This window comes from Agelaius phoeniceus, chromosome 31 (genome assembly GCF_051311805.1).
Source record: "Agelaius phoeniceus isolate bAgePho1 chromosome 31, bAgePho1.hap1, whole genome shotgun sequence".
NCBI classification, from domain to species: Eukaryota; Metazoa; Chordata; class Aves; order Passeriformes; family Icteridae; genus Agelaius; species Agelaius phoeniceus.
In genome coordinates this window covers 1,528,308-1,543,391 of record NC_135295.1, presented here as the reverse complement: position 1 = coordinate 1,543,391, position 15,084 = coordinate 1,528,308, and the positions used below count along the sequence as shown (strand labels likewise).

Genomic DNA, 15,084 nt, shown 5'->3' with positions numbered 1-15,084 from the left:
ACCTCACTGTTGCTTTTCCCTACAATACCCAAAAATATCTGCTTTTGAGGAGCAGATTTTGCAGTTTTGTCTTGCCAAACACACGGGGAAGGTTCCAACCTTCCTGGAACAGGCAGGAGAACTCCCTGGAGCTGAGGGACACAGCAGCAGCAGCTGCTACAGCCTCACGAGCCCTTCCTGGTGCTTTTCCAACCAGACCTTCCCAGCCTCAGCCCTGGTCTCCCCCCTCACCTGACCCAGATGATGGATTTTTCTTGTCCTCACCTGACCCAGATGATGGATTTTTCTTGTCCTCACCTGACCCAGATGATGGATTTTTCTTGTCCTCCCCTTCCTCCTCCTCAGATCCCGAGGAAATGGTCTGGATGTCGTCGCTGTCGTTGGCTGCGCCCGGGGCCTGCCCTGCCCTGTGCTCCTCGTCGCTGTCGGTGCTGCTCGACACCATCAGCACGTTCTGGGGACAGGAGCAGCTCCTGGAGTGCACCCCAGGGACCCTGTGCTCCCCTCCAGCTCCTCCCCTCTGTTCCCACCCTTTGGAAGGAGATGATTCCCCCCCCTCTGGGCACCACGTCCCACAGGTGAGTGTTGGGAACACCTGAGGGGTTCTGAGGGGCTGCTGAGTTCTGCTTGAGATCCTGGAGCATTAGGTGCTCAAAAGGAAGGGAGGAGTCCCCAAAAAGCAAGGATAGTTCACCAGGATGGCTTCCTGCAGATTGGTTCTGCCAAACAACGATGCCAGGTGTGCAACCCAAAGTGCCAAATCCAACCCAAACCCCACACTCCCTTCTTGATTGTTCAGATCCACTAAAGACCCCAAAAAACCCAAAGGAAATCGAGCGCCCTCCAGGAAATCACAGCTACAACCACAAACCCTGCGCTCAGCTGGGAACCAAAGGCAGAAAATGACCCCAAACTAAGGCTGAAGAAGGGGTTTGGGGGAGGCCCCTCCACCTGGGGGTCCCTCTCACCTCGGAGGGGGGCGGCGGGGGCAGCGATCGCCGGCGGCTCTGCAGCAGCACCGTGCCACTGAGGGGCCTGCGGATCCCCTCCAGCCTGGGGGGACAGGGGTTGTAGCCGTACCTCCTGCCCAGGCTGCTCAGCCTGCAGGGACAACACAAGGGCAGGTCACACCTGCATCTCCAGGGGAGTTGTGCCACGGGATGGGAAAAAGTGATTTAAGGAATCTTACCCAGGAATTTTGGTTGATTCTTCAGGTTCCTGCGGAGGAGAGGAGCACAATGATTGGAATCTCTCCCTGCTCAAGCACTCTCCAGGCTTTCTATGGAATTGTTCCCCAAAATGCCAGCCCAGGAGGGAGATGCTGCCTGTCCCCACACTCAGTGTGGAGATGCCCCTCCCTGGGGGACTCCAAGTGCCCTGCCTGGAGCAGGGGGTGGCCAGGGACCACCTCCATGTCCCTGCTGTCCCCAGCCACGTCCGTAAGGTCCCCAGGCAAGAGGATGTTCAGCTCTGCTCACATCTGCAGCCTCTTGTGCCACAAATCCCTCCCTGGGAGGGGAAAAGCCAGAGAAGCCAGGGGAGCACAGGGACATCCAAGAGCCCCACAGTCCCCCTGGATGTGCTCTGTGGTGAGGAAAGCCACAGGAGCAGGAGCACCTCTCTGCCTTTAACGCTCCCATTCCCTCATCTCTCCCTCACCTCCTTCTTGGGTGCCTTTGCCTCTCCATTCAGATCTCCTGGAAGCGTGGAAGCACAGCCCTTCTCCCTCTCTGCAGGCATCTCCATCTTCACAGCCTTGGCTTCTCCCCCTTCACCCCCCCTGAAGGACGAGGCGCCATCGCTGTCCTGCAGGCTCTCAGCCGCGCTGTTGGAGCTCAACCACGAGGCCACTTTGCTCTGGGACATCTCCTCAGACACGGGCAGCTTGCACAGGGGGGCTGTGGAGGTTTCCTCATGGCTGAGGGCCCGGGTGAGCCCCGAGTCCTTGGAGGCCGTCTCCGAGGCGCCGTGGTCGCGCTGGCCGCGCGTCTGCCGGCGCGTGGCGTAGCTGCGCAGCACCGAGCTGGTGCTGAAGCTCTCGTCCTTGCAGAAATTGTCATCGGAGCTGTCCTCGTTGGACTCCTCCAGCTCCTCCGTGCCCGTGTTCTCCTCGTCGTCGTCGTCGTCCTTGAGGTCCACGCCGCTGTTGTCCGAGGAGCACTTGGCGTCGCTCTCGTAGCCGTCCTTGAAGTTCTCCACGCTCTCAATGTGGTCCAGGTTGGCAAAGTACTCGTCACCCATCTCCAGCCCCTCTTTGTCAGCAAAGTCATCTGTCAGGATTTTCCCTGGGAGGGCAGAAAATGAAAGGTGAGTTTTCTCTTTTATGCTCTCCAAAGCCCACTGAGGAGAAAAAAGGGATAACGCAGCTTTATTCCAAAGGTGGGCTGGGAAATGACAACATAACCCCGTTTCTTGATGTAACAAAACCCTGAAGCTTGTGGTTAAACTAAAACCAAGATTTTCAGCTCAGAAATCTCTCCAGAGCAGCTCAAGCAGAGCCTTGGAAGGGCTGGAAGAGCACAGAGGCAGCAGCTGTGGCCGTGGGCGGCTCCATCCCAGAGTCAATGCAACAACCCCGGCGCAACTTCTGCATCTCGTGGGCTGTGCCGGGCCCGGCCGGTTTGCTGAGCACAGGAAGCAGGGCTGGGGTTGGGTCACCTCGAGGACAGCCCGGGGGACATCTTGTGACACTGGCACTGCCACCACAAGGGTTCTTGCAGCATTGGGCAAGTTCATCAGCTCAGCTTTCAATCCCCAGAATGGGCAGGGCAGGAGCTTTACACCCCTTCTGCTGCTGCGCTTTGGAATCACTGAGGTTGGAAGAGCTTCTGGATGCCACTGCTCCCCCCAGCACTGAGCCATGTCCCCAGGTGCCACATCCATGTCCTTTTGAGCACTTTCAGGGACAGTGACTCTACCACCTCCCTGGGCAGCCTGACCACCGTTCCCAGGAAGAAATCCTCCTGAATGTGCAACTTAAACCTCCCCAGGGCATTGGAGAAGGCCAAAAAGTCCCACTTGAGCCCCCCCAGCTTCCTCAGGAGTTCTCCAGACCCTTCTCCCTGTGCTCCAACCCCTTCCCCAGCTCCATTCCCATCTCTGGCCACCCCTCTTTCCACAGCAGAGTTTCCCACGTGCCAGGTGAGCTCCCACCTGCGTAGATGCAGACAAAGGAGCCCTTGGCGATGTCGTCGAGGCAGCGAATGCCCCAACCTTTGTTCTGGGTCTTGAAGAGCTGCAGCCGCACCTGGAGGCCGTGCTGGACCAGGCGGTTGGTGCACATGTTCACGTTGCACTTGCACCTCTTGTTGCACTCATAAACACTGGAAGAGAGGAGAAAGATGAAACTTTCAGGATGAAGAAACATCCCAAAGTCCGTGGCTGTTGGCAGTGCTGGGATTTATGCACAGAGGAGCAGGCTTGGAGCAACTCATGTTCTGGATGATCCTCAAGGCCCCTTCCAACCCAAACCAGTCCACAGTTGGCAGAAGAACCAAGACCAGAGGGAGGTGGTGACATCTGCACTGGGATACCCAGGATCAGCTCCCTCTCAATGGACCTGGGGCTGGTGCTCGTGAGGGCTCTGCTCACCCTGTTGGAAGACATTCCTCCAGCCGCTTGTGCTGGTAGCCTGAGTTGGGGTTGATTTGCCCTCCGGGGGTGCAGCCACTGGCCTGGATGGTCAGCTGGTGACAGGCACACCTGGATCTGCAGAGAGACACAGGAAAACCCATGAGATCAGTCTGGAGACAGGAACATAAATCACTCTAGGCAGAGATGGGCACCAAGGGTTTGACTTGGAATCAAACCAAGAGAAGCAGTTTGATTCCACTCCATTCCAAGAGAAGCTGTGGATTTCTCATCCCTAGAAGTGTCCAAGGCCAGGTTGGACGGGGCTTGGAGCAACCTGGGATAGCAGAAAGTGTCCCTGCCTATGTCAAGATAACTTTTAACGTCCCTCCCAACCCTGCAGCGGGCAGACCTGCGTGGCTTTAAACCCCAACGCTGTCCCCTCACCCAGGAGCAGTCACCTACTTGTCCCTGCAGCCATCCTTGCAGTCACAGCCCACGAGGAACTCCCAGCTGGTGTTGATGTACACCCCTTTCCCAGGGATCCTCTCCTTGCTGTAAGCCACCTGCGGCGGCGGCGTGTTGTCGATCTCGTTGACGCACGACAGGGGCACGTCCTCCTTGCCCTTGGTGATATCGGCGATGTAGTAGTACGGCTTGTAGGGCTGGAACTTGCGATCCACCAGCACGTAGGGATCCAGGCAGAACATCTCCAGGAACAAGAAGTCGCAGTCCGTCTCGAAGAGGTAGCGCTCGATCTCGTGCATGGAGCGCAGGCAGAGCCCGCAGGGCGTCTTGTAGAGCACGTGGAAGCCCATCTTGCGGTTGACGCGGCGCCGCGCCGTCATGCGGCGGAAGTCGTAGAGCAGCGGGATGAGCAGCGGGTTGCGGCTGCGGTACTGATCGCCGCGCACCGGCCGCACCCGCGCCAGGCAGGCGTAGCTGCACACGTGGGGGAGGTAGAAGAGCTTCTCCAGAGGGGCTCGGTAGGACGGCTCGGTGGGAACGCGGTCCAGCATGCCGTGGAAGGGCTGGGACGGGGCGCTGCTGGGGACAGCGCTGCTGGGGACGCTGAGGGGAGACAGGGGGGCTCGGGTTAGGAAGGATCTTGAGGAGGGGCTTGGAACACAAACCCTATGAGGAGCGTTTGAAGGAGCTGGGGCTGTTTAGGCTGGAGAAGAGGAGGCTTAGAGGTGACCTTGTGTCAGAACCCAGGAAATTCCTCCCGAGACTCTGCCAAGGGGCTCAGAGCCCAGGACCCCTGTGCCTTTGATCTTTGTTGTCATCATATTTCAAAAGTTCCACACCTTCTCGGTGATTTCCCATGGGCAGCTCCTCACAGCACTGACTCCTTCACAGTACAGCCAACAAACCCCATCTCTCCTCACAGCACAACCAAAAAACTCCAACTCTCTTCTGAACCTGCTAACCCACTCTTTTGTAGCACTCTTCTTCTCACTGGACACAGCTGTAGCCTATTCAGGACAGGCCTGTTCCTTATCTTTGGTGACTGGTACAGCTGCAATCCTCAGGTGTGAGACCACCTTCTGCACTATCTTTATTTTCTTACATTCTATCCCTCCACAGATCTTGACCCAGGGAAAAAAACAATTACCGACATCTATACGAAGGATTACGAGTCAAAAAGAGTTTAAGTGACCCATGGAAAAAAACAATTACCAACATTTATACGAAGGATTACGAGTCAGAAAGAGTTTAAGTAGAATGAGAGTGAATTTATCACAGGGTGATTAAAAAAAAAAAATCTAAAGGAAATTCACTGCCCTCCAGGAAATCACAGCTACTTGGCAGTGCTGGGGGCAACTCCACGAACTCAGAGGCTTTTCCAGCCTCAGTGACTCCACCACTCCACGATTTGAGCTGCTGAATCCCCAGCAGAAACCCACCAGCAGCACCTCCTCAGGCCCCACGTGTGTCCCAGCAGCCCAGAGGCACTCAGGGATGTGTCCCACCCAGAGCTCTGCTCACCGGTGCTGCGGGGCCGGGAGGGCCCTCCCGGCTGCCGCGGTGTCCCCGAGGACAGGCGAGGATGGGGACGAGTGGCCGGAGCCCACGGAGCCAGGGCGGAAGGAGGTGCTTTTCTTGGCCACCTGCTTCCTGCCCTGCGCCAGCTGGGTGTCGGAGCACCTGCAGGAGGGAAGGAGAAGCTGATTTGGAGCATGGAAAAAGCAAAATAACACTGGGAGTTCAAAGCAAACGCTGCCCCATGGAACTCAGAAACCCAGGAGAATCCCTGCTGTGGCTTTTTTTCCTAATGAGTGTGAAAATCAGCTCATTTCTGGCTATTTCTGCTACAGCAATGCCACAACCACTCCCAATTTCAGAATTCGGCTGCAGCTCCAAGTGACTTCTGATTCTGAAATGAGGCAAAGGTAACAACAAGGCCTTAATCCCAGGAAGCTGGACAAACCAGACCATGAAGAAACCCCTGGCTTAGCAGAAACCACCTTCTGGAAGCTCAACCAGGCCTGAGTAGGAGGAACAAATCCAGAGGCTCCTCTTGCAAGGACTAAGGAACGAGGTAAGATTGTGCAAGGGAATGTAATGATCCCTGATGAAAGAGCTCGTTGGGGCTCTAAAAAAAACCAGGTTCTCAACCCATTTCAGGAGTTTTCAATCAACTGCGGGTTTCCAAGCCATTCCAGGAAGTTTTCAACCCATTTCCATCAATAAACCAGAAAATTACCACAAACCAGCTGCTGAAGAGGAAAAACTGTGAAGTTATTGGGGAGAAAGGGAGAAGACAAAGAGAGGAGGAAGGGACGAGGGTTTCTGCCAACAGCTGCCTGAAAGCAAAGTGTTCAAACACATCTCAAAAAGAGCAAGAGGAAAAATGGGCTTAAGCCAGTCAGAAGTGGTGACAACATGAGAAAAACTTGAAAGAAGGGGGAGAAATCCAGGCTTTCCTCAGAGGAAACAAAACACCAGAGTGAGGAGACTGTTCTCAGTTTTAATAAATCTGAAATCCAAGTGTTTGAACCCCACAGAATCCCTGGGACCAGCGTGGACACAGCCAGGCCTGGCTGCCTCCTCCCCCTGGCCAGGGGCAGTTGAGATTTAAGGGCAGGGAAGCAGCTGCACAAAAACCATGTCCTAAAGCCAAGCCCAAGAGGGAAAAAATTCCTTGTAAAGCACTGCAAGGGCCGAATGGGAAAGGATTTGGTGATGACACAAGTGGCTGCAGGTCCAGCTTGGTTGTTTTCATGTGGTGACACTGCCCATGGTCCCGGGGTGTCCCAGTCTCAGCCCAGCTCTTCCCTGCAGGGATGGGGGCCCAGCTGTGCATTCCAGGGCCTCCTTCAGCATCCAGGATCTCTCTGGCATTATGGAAAAGGTGATTTTCTTCCACTCCCAAATCCTGGTCAGGCCAGCACAGAAAGGGAGCATTTCCAGGGGTAAATTGGGTTATATTGCACTGCTGATTGGAGAGGAGCCCCCAAGACCCCTGATGGGGTTTGAGCTGCTGCTACACCTGGAAAGCCTGTGGGGAGTAAAGATTGACCTCCTGCACAGGCTGCTGACAGCTGGGACATGTCCTGCCTCCCTGGTGCCCCACCAGCAGGGCACAGGCAGAGCAGACACCGTGCTGGCAAACCCGGATGGGGAATCCACAGTGCTGGCAAAAATGAACTGGGAGAGCCTCTCCCTCCCCTAAAAAGTCCCCGAGCACATTCCCAGGTTCCCTGGTGTCCTCCAACACACTCCCTTCATCACCAAGCCGAGTTCCTCCTTCCTCCAGGCCTCCTTCAGCCTGCAGCTCCGGGATTGTCCCCCTTGGGCCCCTGGCAGCGGCCTGGCCGTGGATTGCTCGGTGCCCACCGGGACCGACCGCTGATCCCGAATCCCCAGCGAGGTCAGCGAGCAGGTCAGTCCAAGTGCAGGGACACAAGGCAGCCGGGGGCCAGCGCCTGGATCGTGACACGAGGGAGCAATTCAGATTTTTGGGGAGAGAAAAGAGCCAAGGGCTCATTTGGAAAGGCAAGTGCGAAGCTTTAGCCCTGAGGAGGAATATTTGGCTCGGGGAGTTGTTGGCTTCTCAGCTCCCGCCCCCAGTTATTCATCCAGCAGCTTTAGCTGAAAGTTTTTTCCCCAAAATCGTGGCTAAAGGCATGGAGGACAGCTGCAGCTGAGGATTCCTCTGCACAGAAAAGGTGGTGCCTGAGAGAGCTGAGTGCTGGAGAGAAGCAAAGAGGTGGAAGGTGCTGGAGGTGGAGCTGGTACTTACTCCATCTCTGCAGGCTGAGGAGAAGTGGGACGTGCAGCTGGCTCTGGAGTCTTGTACTGGGGACCAGCTCCTGCTAAATCCTGGGTGTACTGGACCACAGGGCCCTTGCTCCTCACAGCACCTGGTGGGGAAGGTAAAAAACCAGAGAGTCAAATCCTTAATGTTATCCCAATTTGGCTGTATGGGCCCCAAAATACTGATTTGTTCCTGGAAGGAACCAAACCAGAGGGATTTGGGATGAATGGGGGTCATCACTGAGCTCGGAGCACAGCAACTCCCCCAGAACTTCTGGTCACTTCACCCAAGTGCAGTTTGGTTTTGTGGAATTATTCCAGGAGAAAAATCCCACTGGAAAACTAAATCTCCTATGCCAGAGGACAAAAACCCTGGAAATCGAAATCTCCTGTGGGAAAAGACTCTGTGGAAATCTGAAATCTCCTGTCAGAAGAAAGAATAAAACCAAAACCTAGAAACCTGCAATCTCCAGGAACTCTGCTAAAAAAACTCACCAAACCCAAACCACCCTGCAGTTAAACCCCAGGATCTAAATGAAACCAAAAGATGCCACCAACCAACGTTGGGACGAGTCCTGGTTTGCCCACTCTGCTTCTTTTCCTGGGTGGAAGCTGTGGAAGTTTTCATGCTGAACATGGGCTCGAGGCGTGTGGAACCTCGGTAAATCCACTCACAGCGTCTGTCCTCTTGTGGGAAAGAGAAGGAAACACTTGAAGTTCCCATGGGAAGAGCTTCCTGGAGTGAGACACGGAGACAACACAAGGAGACAACAATGAGCGTTGATAAACAGCAGTCAGAACAGAGAATAAATTGTCAAATGCAATTATTTATGTTGAAATCTCTAATCAGATATTAGGGAAAATTTCTTCCTGGAAAGGAAGGTTGTTCATGGAGTTACCATCCCTGGAATTGTCCAAAACCCTCGTGGATGTGGTAACCAACCTCAATTATTTCCATGATTAGCAAGAAAACCAGAACTGATCAAATCCTCACAGCCTCAAATTGAATGCTAATGGGAGAAGGGAAATTCCTACCAGGAAAAGGATTTTCACCAGACTTCCATCCACTTCTTCCACTCTGGATTTCCACCAGGTGCCTTCCCACTCGGTTTTGATCAGCTGCCCATTCTTCAGCAGCACCATGGGTCGGTTGGGGTAGGCTGTGATGTATTCCTCAATGAAATCCCGACAGGAAACATCCTCAATGTCTTCCCAGGCTTTTTTCACTGTTTGGGACATGTGGGAGAAAGGGATTAAGACAAAACACAAAGAATATTTAACTCTTTATGGGTTTTTTTTTTTGTTTTAGGCTATCCCAGGTGCGTTTTTCCTAAGGTCCATCAAGGGGTGATCCCGAGGGCTGGAATGTTCAGGTTGGGACATCCTGAAGCCACCCTGGCAATAACCCCAGGATTTCAGATGTCTTCAGGCTCAGCATCACAAGGGCCACCCCCGTTTTTGGAGCTTCCCAAAAGCTCAGCAGGCCAGGAAGGGGCAGGGATCACTCACGGGGCCGGCACACCGGGTACAGCTCCCACTCCTTCACGTAGGACGCGTAACCATCGTCGAAGAAAATCAGGAACCTGGAAGACAAACAGGGGTTAGGAGCTGAAGAAAACACTTCTCACACCATGGAATGGAAGTGGAGAACCTCCCCTGCTCCTCCTGCAGACAGCCCAGTCTTGGGTGAGGACAGAATGAAGAGCTCCAAATGCTCCCCATGGCTGCTCAAAGAGCACAATTCCCAGACAGGCCATTTCCCCCTGCTTCAAATCCCCTGTGTGCCCCAGGAAAGGGGAGATAAAGAATAGAAAATGTTTAATTGCTGCAGGGAAGATGGACAAGGCACCCACTTAGGGCCTCTGAGTAAGGACTCCAAGCCCTGGAGCTGTACAAAAGCTGCAGGATGAGGGACCAGCATCACAACCAGGAGAAAAGTTGCAATTTGAGTATCAAATTCAGCTCATTGTCAGTTATTAAACACAAATCAGATAAAATCCAACACAATCTACATCAGATCCAGGAGGATTAAACCCTTTATCAATCAGGAAAACCCCAAACCTTTATTCTAACAGATCAGAGCAGCCTTGCCCTTTTTTTATTCCCAAAAAAAAGCTGCTCCAAACCTGCTCTGTCTCCTCCTGAAAAGCTTTGGCATCACTGCTGCCACTCTGCCCTCCCAGGGCTCCAATCTCCTGCCACTGTTTCATGCCTCAGGCAGCCCAGACTCAACATTTGGGTGATAATTTGAATAAATTAGCAGATCTAATTCCTGACTCAGGGCCATGAGCAAGAGTGGAAGCTCCACCCTGAGATAAGAAAGATGAAGAAAGTCAGAATCACATTTCTGGGGAGGGCTCAATTCAGCACCTGAAGGGTATTCAAATAAACCCTTTTAATTTTTGGCCTAAAACAACAACCAAAAACCCAGAGATGGAGGGAAAGAAGAATGGGAAAGAAGAATACCTGTCTTTATTCTTGACATTGGGGGTTTCAGCCACGATCCCAGCATAGAGCCACATCTGATTGCCATCCTTGTACCTGGCCACCACCCTCCTGCCCACGTGGTGCCTCTCAGCAGAGGGGTGGTAATCGTAGGCAATGTGGTTGCCCGAGAGCAAACTCTTTCCTTTGTTATCAAATTTCACTTTGTATTTCTTGCCAGCACCTGGAAGCACATTTGAAAGCAAACAGGAGATCAAACGAAGGGGAAAATAAACAAAAGCCACGTGACTGCACAGCAGAATTCCAGCGCTCTTCGGGGTCGCTCTGAGATCCTTTATTCAGAATTAACTCAGGATTCATTTCAAAGCCTTTCAGGATTCAATCTGGAGGGTGAAGCAGTGGAGGTGTGCTGCTCCCACAGTCCCTTCCAGGTGACATCAGGTGCTCTGACACCTTTCAATGCAGGTTTCCCACCCAGCATGCCAGGAAAGCCCCATGCATGGCACATACCAACCGTCTGGATGGCAATCAACGTCCCCTTGTGCCACGTCTTGGTTCTTTTTTTCCCCAAAATCCTCATGCCCACTTTGAGGTCCCCATCAGTGTTGAGATCATTGCTAGGGGCTGCAGGGACAGGGACGGGCTGGGCAGTGCCAGGAGGTTCCTGAGGGGGTTGTGCATCTACCAAAGGACAACAGCAAAAAGTCAGTTCTAAATCACCCAAAGCACAGTTCTGGAAGAAGAATTCCTGTTTTTCTTCCTCTCAGGCAGCCCAAGTGCCTCCTTTTTTCTGAATGGAAACAGCTTGGAGAAAAGGCAGGAATTCAGAACTCATGTACCCTAAATGAAAATAGCAGTTTGGGATCAATAAATGTGAATAGAGATTTCTAGGAGAGAAAGCAGATCATTGTTTTCCCATTTTGGGAAGCAAAGGCCCAGGGCACAGAGCCCCTGGAAGCTCCCACACCTTTCTGTGCTTCCTGCAAGTTGGTTTTCTTGTTTACAGCATCCATGAATTTTGCAACATCCCGGGCAGATTTCCTCATGGCAGCCATTGCTTCCCTCAGCTGGAGGAAAGAAAAAGGAAACACAGAAAAACTTTTGGTTTTTTTGCACCTAGCACAACGTTATGCCTCAGCAAAACCCCACATGAGGAAACATCTCCAGTCAGGGCCTCCCCACTCACCAGGCTCTGATCCCTGGAGATTCTGGGACAGCTGCTGCCTGTGAGTGGAGAGAAAACAGTGGTTTAAAACCTTTTTATTTGTGGGAAAAAATCCATCCTAATTAAATCCCAGAGAGCAGAGGGAACAGGGAAAAGTGCCCATCCCAAATCCCTGCCAGGAAATCCAGCTAGACAAGGCTTTTCCTCATGTGGGATCATTTCATGGGGACAGCAGTGAGGCAGGTGGGAAAAGGGTGAAATCCCAGTCTGGGACTCCAGGAATTCCAGGATTCCAGGGACACCAACAGGATCTGGCAGATGTTCCCGTTGAGTGGTTTAAAACCTTTTTTTTTTTATGGAAAAAATCCATCCTAATTAAATCATAGAAAGCAGAGGGAATAGGGAAAAGCAGCATCCCAAATCCCTGCCCAGACAAGGCTTTTCCTCATGTGGGATCATTTGATGGGGACAGCAGCGAGGCAGGTGGGAAAAGGGTGAAATCCCAGTCTGGGACTCCAGGAATTCCAGGATTCCAGGGACACAAAGAGGATCTGGCAGATGTTCCCCTTGAGTGGTTTAAAACCTTTTTTTTGTGGAAAAAAATCCATGCTAATTAAATCATAGAAAGCAGAGGGAATAGGGAAAAGCACCACCCCAAATCCCTGCCCAGACAAGGCTTTTCCTCATGTGGGATCATTTGATGGGGACAGCAGCGGGGCAGGTGGGAAAAGGGTGAAATCCCAGTCTGGGACTCCCAGGATTCCAGGGACACAAAGAGGATCTGGCAGATGTTCCCCAGGAGCTAAAAGCATCCCCTCATCCCCACCCTTCCCCTGGCCCTGCTGGGGACACTGAACTGCGTTTCCAGCTCGGGTCCACGCTCATGACATCATCATCATCCTCCTCGTCGGGGATCTCGATCACTTCGGTGGCCGCCGGAGCCTCGTCCTCCGAGCTGCTGTCCCGGTACTGCAGGCCCATCATGGAGTACAGCTCCTTGGCCAGCACCTCGCACTTGTCCATGGCCCTGCGGGAGGGAAAGCAGCTGTGCCTCCTCAGTTCCACAGGGAGCTACCCCTGACCGCTGAGGGAGGGCAAGAGATGCTCTGGAGTTTCCTTCATGTGCCTCGCAAGGGCCCTGAAGCCCCTCAACAGCAGCTCTGGCCTGGCTGAGGTGGGTGTTTCTGGATGTTAATGCCAAGTGATTGTTGCTGTGCTTTCACAGAACACTGCCTCAGACAGGTTCTGATGAATGGTGGCTTGTCCTTGCACACTCACACCTGTCTCACAGACCAAGGGGTTTCAATACCGTGGCTCATGAATCACCTTTCAGCCAGATGCCACTTGCTTTGGACTAGGACTACATAAACTGGAACTTTCTGAGATGGCTTTGGTGAACCCCCATGGACTACAGCAAATCTAGACCATGAAGATTCCATCCCATTGGTAGCTACATTCCCCTTCCCCTCTTTTCCTTTCTATCCTTTATTTCCTTTTCTGATCCCTCTATCACATTTGCTGTTGGCCCTCAATAAAGGTGCATTTGTTGTGATTAAACTGACAACCCCCTGCTGTTTGCCTTTTGGGATCTGGAAATGAACCATTACATCCTCACTTGCCCTAGCAGATCGTGACAGGGAGCACGAGCTGAGGGAAGCATCCACAGGAAAGGTTTCAGGCCTTGGGGGGAAAGTTGCCCATGTGCCTCAATAAGCAGCCACACCATGGGTGTGCCCTGAAGGGAATGGAGCAGCCCCCCACATCCCCCTCCTCACAATTCCAGGCCCACACACCTCACAGCATCATCAATGAGCTGGTCAACGTGTGCCACCTCCTCCTCCTTGTGCCTCATGCACTGCTCCAGCTCCTCCAGCTGCTGCTTCCTCTGCCTCACCCACTCGGAATTCTCCACTTCTTTGTCGATGATTTCCCGCAGCTCCTCCATGGAGATTCCCAGCTCCTCCATCACCTCCTGCTGCAGCTCCTTGATGTCCTGGCAATCCATCCCTGCCACACCTGAGGAAGGGGTGATGAGGAAGGAGAGGTTGGAGAGGGAGATCACGGCAGCTCCCCCACCCTGTCCCACCTTCCCCTGCCCCAATGTCCCCTCACAGCCCTGCCAGGTCCCCTCACAGCCCCCCCCGGTCTCCTCACAGCCCCCCCGGTCTCCTCACAGCCCCCCCGGTTCCCTCAGTACCCCACACCGCGTCCCCCTCATCCTCCCCCAGCCCTGTCCGTCCATCCCAGCCGCTCACAGACCCTCACAAGCCCGCTCCGTTGCCCTCAGCCCCGGCCGCTCCTCCTCACTCACCGCCGCCGGTTCCGGGGAACCGGAGCAGAACCGGAGCAGAGCCCGGCGCGGCCGCCCGCGTGACGTCACTTCCTGCGCGCGCCGCCCGCGCGTGGCGCCCCCTGGCGGAGCCGGCGTGAGGAGAAATCCCCGAAATTCGGGAATAAATGAAATAAAATAAATGAAATAAAATAAATGAAATAAAATAAATGAATTCCTCTGGAAATCGGGGGATAAATACCTCGGGGATCGGCAGTTCGGGGAATTGACCGAATGTCCACGGGAGCTGCCGTGAACGGCCGGCCCCGTTTCAGTTGTAAAGAGCGGGAAAGCCGCGGTTCGTTCCTGAGGCGGCCCCGGAACCGTTTGGGGCCGTTGAAGCCGTTACCGAACGCCCCCAGAACGATCCTTTAACCGCCACCTGGGAGGGGTTTGAAACACGGAGAGTGATGGGGGCAATGGGGAAATTGGGAGCAGTGGGGGGAATGGGGGAAATGGGGAGCAATGGGGGAAATGGGGAATCAGTGGGAAAATGGGAATCAATGGGAGAAATGGGGAAAACTTGGAATCAGTGAGGGAAATGGGGGAATGGGGAGCAATGGGGGAAATGGGGCACAATGGGGGAAATTGGGAGCAATGAGGGTAAACGGGAAGCAATAGGGTAAATAAGGAATTAATGGGAGAAATGGGGGTCCTGGAGGAAAGGGGGACCCACGGAGAATAAGGGGTGCTGAGGCTACCAGCAGCTCTGAGTTAATGGGAGCCCAGGTGGTTTTCCTGGGGTTCATTGGAGCACCCTGCAGGGTTTGGGGGGTCCCAGGGGAGGTGTTTTGGGGTCAGTTGATGGGTTCCTCCTCCCAGGTGGAGGTGGGAATGGCGCTGTAGGGATCCACCACGAGCCGGGCGCAGCGCACGGTCATGGCCAGGAGGAAGAGCCCCAGCAGCACCACAAAGGCCGTGGCCACAGCTTTGTCCACGTCCATGGCGGGCAGCACTGTGGGGGTCTCCATGCAGGGACCCTCAGCTGTGTCTGTCACAGCTCCAGGGACCTTCAGGTCTCTTTGTTGCAGCTCCAGGTGTCTCTTTCTGGCTCCAGGGACCCTCAGGTGTTTCTGTCACAGCTCCAGAGGCTCCTCAGGTGTCCCTTCCTGGCTCCAGGGACCCTCAAGTGTCCCCTCCTCTCTCCAGGGATCCTGCAGCACGTGTCCCCCAGCACTCAACACCCAATCACATCCCTAAGGGACCGGAACAGGGGCAGATTTATGGGACTGAGGGGTCAAAACCACCCAAAAAAGGGGGGAAAATGTGGCCTTGAGTCCCCTCTGCTCCTTCCTTACCTCCCTGTGGCCGGCTC

At 53.9% G+C, this 15,084-nt stretch overlaps 2 protein-coding genes across 6 annotated transcripts in view; both read right to left on the bottom strand.

Moving 5' to 3' along the window:
- Positions 1-13,820, bottom strand: part of SETDB1 (SET domain bifurcated histone lysine methyltransferase 1) — an 18,103-nt gene extending 4,283 nt beyond the window's left edge. For 2 of the 5 annotated variants that reach the window (XM_077192153.1, XM_077192155.1), the window contains exons 1-19: positions 13,752-13,820; positions 13,234-13,456; positions 12,298-12,467; positions 11,462-11,499; positions 11,243-11,342; positions 10,786-10,956; positions 10,297-10,498; positions 9,340-9,413; positions 8,866-9,056; positions 8,389-8,566; positions 7,817-7,937; positions 5,560-5,718; positions 4,036-4,641; positions 3,592-3,708; positions 3,154-3,323; positions 1,660-2,285; positions 1,190-1,218; positions 969-1,101; positions 298-454 (exon numbers count right to left, since the gene is read on the bottom strand). In XM_077192153.1, coding sequence (XP_077048268.1) covers positions 298-454; positions 969-1,101; positions 1,190-1,218; positions 1,660-2,285; positions 3,154-3,323; positions 3,592-3,708; positions 4,036-4,641; positions 5,560-5,718; positions 7,817-7,937; positions 8,389-8,566; positions 8,866-9,056; positions 9,340-9,413; positions 10,297-10,498; positions 10,786-10,956; positions 11,243-11,342; positions 11,462-11,499; positions 12,298-12,467; positions 13,234-13,445 — 3,454 coding nt within the window. In that variant the 5' untranslated portion in view covers positions 13,446-13,456; positions 13,752-13,820. The other 3 variants (XM_077192156.1, XM_077192154.1, XM_077192157.1) reach the window with 3 other exon arrangements.
- Positions 13,821-14,566: 746 nt separating this feature from the next.
- CTXND2 (cortexin domain containing 2) lies at positions 14,567-14,740 on the bottom strand. Its single transcript, XM_077191880.1, has one exon. The coding sequence runs from the start codon at positions 14,738-14,740 to the stop codon at positions 14,567-14,569; it is 174 nt and encodes a 57-aa protein (XP_077047995.1).
- Between the last annotated feature and the right edge of the window lie 344 nt (positions 14,741-15,084).